The sequence below is a fragment of the Parathielavia appendiculata genome, assembly GCF_033297405.1.
Source record: "Parathielavia appendiculata strain CBS 731.68 unplaced genomic scaffold N657scaffold_12, whole genome shotgun sequence".
Taxonomy (NCBI): Eukaryota; Fungi; Ascomycota; class Sordariomycetes; order Sordariales; family Chaetomiaceae; genus Parathielavia; species Parathielavia appendiculata.
The window spans coordinates 168,666-173,241 of NW_026944231.1; the positions used below are offsets into that span (position 1 = coordinate 168,666).

Consider the following 4,576-nt stretch of genomic DNA (forward strand, 5'->3'; position numbering starts at 1 on the left):
GCGCTCCTTCAGTCTCTCTTTGAGCTCCTCCCGGTAATAGTCTGTGCGGGCTTCTTTCGCCAGTCTCTCGGCCCTTTTTGCCTCTCGAGGCTACCTAATAATAGGTGAACAGTTGGCTGAGAAATGAAACCAGATTCCAAGTCTAGATAGACCACCACTGGGCCTCGTCAGAATCGGGGAGGGGATTGAACAGGTCGTGGTAGTCGCAGTTTCCGCAGTACCAAGTAATGTTTGAGGGGTCGGTCGTTCTAGACGACGAGCCGGAGCTTCCTGAGGAGCTCCGACGTTGACTACCAGTTTCATCGCTGTTATTGGTCTCCAGCTCAGCCATCGCCGCTTTACATTTCGGATTCCGCGGCGAGATTTGCCCGCTCACGCCTATCAAGCTCGTCGTAGGTCCAGCAATAAGTGATCGTAATCAGCCCGGACACAAGCAGCGCGATCTCTAAGATCCACGTCGTAGTTTCGCTACAGCTCTTCGACGCAAGTACCGGGAATTACTATCACATTACAGAATACCTATTGAAGCATTTGTAATATTACACGGTGAGAAACGCTCGTGGCCCAGGCTAACAGCTCCACCCACGTTCAGCGACATAAAGAATTCCTAGCTTGAAGGTAGGCACCAAGGTAGGTTCTCTTAACCTCAGCTAGGAGGTACTAGGTAAGCCGGTAGGTACTACGCCGTACATAATAGATCACATGAAGCTAACCCTGGATAGGGGAATTGACATCCATCCCGAGAATAAACTTCTCTCCCTACCAGTTCATTCAGTAGTCGTATCTCTATACAACTGATGTTGTTGCTACCACAGAAAGAGGCCCACAGCGTAATGACTCCTTCTATCTTTATTCGTATTTAGCTTTCTTCTTCTCCTCATCTGTTTCCTCCTCCCCCTTCTTTTTTATTAGCTAAACGCTCAACTCGGAGTTGACAACACGGGAACACATGACCTACCTTATTTAGACTCAGCGTCGGGTTTTAGGTTTATTGTCTTGTTGGTTTTGGCCGCCTCGAGTTGTTTGAGTTCCTTTCCCAAAGTTTGATCTCACGCCAGAGGAGTGTTATCTCGCGAGCTGGGTCCCCTCTTCAAAGAGTGCGTTAAGATGGCTGCTTGATTTCTTTGACCTTCTGAGAGGGCATGCTTGGTAGACTGTCGGCGGGAGGCATAGAGATAGAGATTGAGGAATGGATTTATTTGAGTTTGACAGGGTGTAGGTCGGTCAATGTAGTTGAAGCTGACCCGAAGGCTGGATGGAGTTGTGTGAGAGACGAGCGTACATTTAGGCGAGGCGCGCGGGCAATGCCGATGGGACTCAATTCTGCTAATCACAAGATGGGGAGAAACGGAAGAGCTCTCGCGATGCAGAGGTCAGATGCCAGGGAAGGTGCGGCACGCGCACTCAGTGGCAGATGCCGCCACACACGACGGCAGGCAAATTTGTTCATAGAATCTGGGTCCCGCGAGGAATAATGTGACAGTGGAGGCCAAATGACATGCGCGCAGATGTTTTATGATCAATGCGGCCGCGTTCAAATGAGAGACGGACCAGAGTAAGTGCACAACATGTAACCCTTCCCGCGCATAAATGCCTTAGTCAAGTGTCAAACCGGGCCAAAGATAGCTCGCACTGATCCTTCTTTCCTTAAGGTACGTTGTACGTATGATCCAAAATTCTTCCGTTTCTGGCCCCCATTTCCAAGTGCTGACCGTTTCCCGTATCTAAAATGGTAAGCGGTTACGCTATGGCTGTCATCTAGGAATGGGAGCTTCCATTGGAACAGTCAGCTTGTCGTTACATTCGACAGTTTTGCGGCGCAGCATACGCAGCTCGGCTTCAGGCCTAACTTCCTCTGCGGCGGTTGGGCCTGTTTCCAGTGTCGGTAGTGGATATAAATGGAGATTAGAGCAAGACCGGTCGACTCCTTAGCTGGGCATCTGGAGCATCAAGTATCGCAGGCCATGCTGCGTCTCGATGCACCGGCCAGTCCCGAGCAGCCGTGACGACGCTGTCAAGAACGGCCACATCTTTTGAGGTTACCACAAACTGTTCAAACCCTCGATCGTCACGTCCAAGAATCAATGGCCGATTTGAGAGTCATTGGATCTGAGCCTTGATTATGTGTCTACCAACCCTCGATGGCTGCCTCTGCTCCCTCTCGCTACTGTCTTGCCCGGTCAACGCGCCCATATCTCGCTGAAGCTTGACCCTCCTGACAGCACATCGACTTGCAATGTTGCTGGGTGCTGGGGACTCGGGATAGGGACGGGAACTTCCGTCGATAGAATGAGGTGGGATTGTCCCTCAAGACACTCCATTCCCTGTTTCAACACAGATCCGTTTCCCTGTTTCAACACAGATCCCGCCCTTCTCCTTGCTCTGTCACATGTAATGGACGGTCATATAGTCAAGGTAATGTCGAGCGCTACTCTCTCCATCCCTCCATGTCGTCAGCTTGCGTGATACATCGCCATTTTATTGACGTTCCCGAGCAGCAATCGGCTCCAAGAAAGCAAGAATGTCGTCGAGCACTTGCTCAGTATGTGTCAGATAGAGCCCTACAAGCTCCGTCAGCTTCCTAGGCCTCTTTATCGCGTAGTATTGTGTCGGGAGAAAGAAACTTACCATGCCCGGCCTTCTCGTACACCTTCAGCTGCGACCAGGGGAGCAACTCGTGGACTACGGCCGCGCTTGTCTTGAGCGGCATGCCAGCGTCGGAATCGCCGTGGAGGATCAAGATGGGCACCTTATTCTTTTCATCGGCAGCAGCGACCTTGGCCATTTCCTTGAGCTCTGCCCCCATGGACTTTTGGAGGATGACCGCTGTCCGCTCCAGGGCGACCGGATCGACCTGCCACACAAGCCGCTCAAAAAACCGCAGGGTGCTCTGGCCGACGGTGTTGCCCAGGTCCAAGCGGAAGACGCCTGGAATTGCCTCGAGGATGAAATCTTTGCCGCCGGCTCCGCGGAAGGACTGGATGAGCCCCTCCCACTGTTCTGCTTCCATGGCCTCAGGGGACTCGTCACAGCGGACGGGGTACGGCATGTTGGGCCCGATCCAGACGAAGCCCCTGCAATGCTCCCTCAGGAACTCGCTGGCTGAATGGGCGAGAACCGACTCGGCTGTGCCCATGCTCGCGCCCACGAAGACGAAAGGCCCGGGATTCCTCTGCATCACATGCTCGAGCAGGGCCACGGCGTCCTCGACGAAGGTGTCGAAGGTCACCTCGCCCGTGAGGGAGGTCGCCCAGTCGCTGTTGCCGAACCCGCGCCGATCCGGCGCAATGACGGGGAAGCGGTGTGTCTCAACCAGCGGTACAATCAACTGGTCGTACATGCGCGAGGACATGGGCCAGCCATGCAGGAAGACGAGCGTCAGCGGCTGGCGCACAACGGTCGATGCCGGTCGGTGAGGGGACGAAGAGGGGATGTAGTAGCGGTAAAAGAGGCTGGCGCGGTCGCGCTCGTTTTGAAAGACGGGCATATTAAGGATGGTTTTGAGATTGGATTGACGTCTTGATCAATGTTGAGGTACTGAGAACTGGATCGCTCATGAACGGCAAGTTGGGCCGACCGCCTGCTTTATATCTCGAAGAAGCGCAACTCGTAGGCAATGCGTGGCACATCTCGCCAAGCTTCTTTTCCGTGTATTGTCATAGCGATGTTACTGCGGCTAACCCGAGTTGAGTTCGGTCCACTAGAAGTTCGTCCGCGTCTGACAGAGTTTGTGTCAGTGTTCCGCTGCAAACGGCGCACGAAATGCCTTGAATGGACGACGCATTTATGCAGCCCTGGAATCGACACGCAAAAGACACAGGACGGACAGGTGGTATAGAGTACAGTTTACGGTGTATGTCCGGAGGTCTGGATGTGTTGCCTTCAGTGAATTAGTCTCGAGAAAGTCTGATGCCGGACTCAATTGGCAAGGCAAATTGGATCTCCTGCTGGTATCCACCCGTGTACACTCTCAGCAAACATACCCTTTGTCTATACAATGTAGGTACCTTAGCCGGGAAAACCAATTCTTTGTAGTCAGTAAATTCAACGGTCAGTTGATCAATCAGCCAGCTTTCCGGCCTTCAAGGCCTCCAGCCAGCTTCCGACTTCACTGACGACGTCTGATGGCTCCTATCCCGGTCTTGACTCCGATGCGGGCGTTATGCTTATGCGTTAGGCTGTGTGGGTCATCATGGTACCATTAGCGTGCGAGGTGGCCGTTGCTGCCTCCGCCACTTCTCCCCAGCCCGGAAAGAAAGGACTCTCGCCCAACGTCGAGACCTCCCAGTCAGCCGGTACAACTCCTTGTTCGACCTGCTCGGCAGCCCACTTATCCAACGCCTCTAACGCCACCTAAGGGGTGGTTTGGCTTGGTCTTGGCAATTCAAATCGAGTAGGGGGCCCAGCTTAGATTGAACTGGATGGATCGGAGTCATCTTATTATTATTCCTACGCCGCTGTGCCCTAGGGCGTGCCGGACCTTCAACAACTTACTATACAGGAAAACCGCGCCCTCTTGGGCCGGGTGAAAAACCCATATCGACAATCAAGGAAACGATCAGTGTGTGATCCTGCA

The 4,576-nt window shown here is 53.2% G+C and overlaps 1 protein-coding gene across 1 annotated transcript; it reads right to left on the minus strand.

Moving 5' to 3' along the window:
- Window positions 1–2,471: 2,471 nt before the first annotated feature.
- On the minus strand, window positions 2,472–3,867 carry N657DRAFT_648021 (alpha/beta-hydrolase). Its single transcript, XM_062793439.1, has one exon. It carries the CDS (start codon window positions 3,485–3,487, stop codon window positions 2,582–2,584), a length of 906 nt encoding a protein of 301 aa, XP_062644977.1. The 5' UTR covers window positions 3,488–3,867; the 3' UTR covers window positions 2,472–2,581.
- Window positions 3,868–4,576: the final 709 nt, after the last annotated feature.

What these genes read in the sequence shown, in the direction of transcription:
- N657DRAFT_648021 (XM_062793439.1), bottom strand. Translation starts at nt 3,487, where the DNA reads ATGCCCGTCTTTCAAAACGAGCGCGACCGCGCCAGCCTCTTTTACCGC.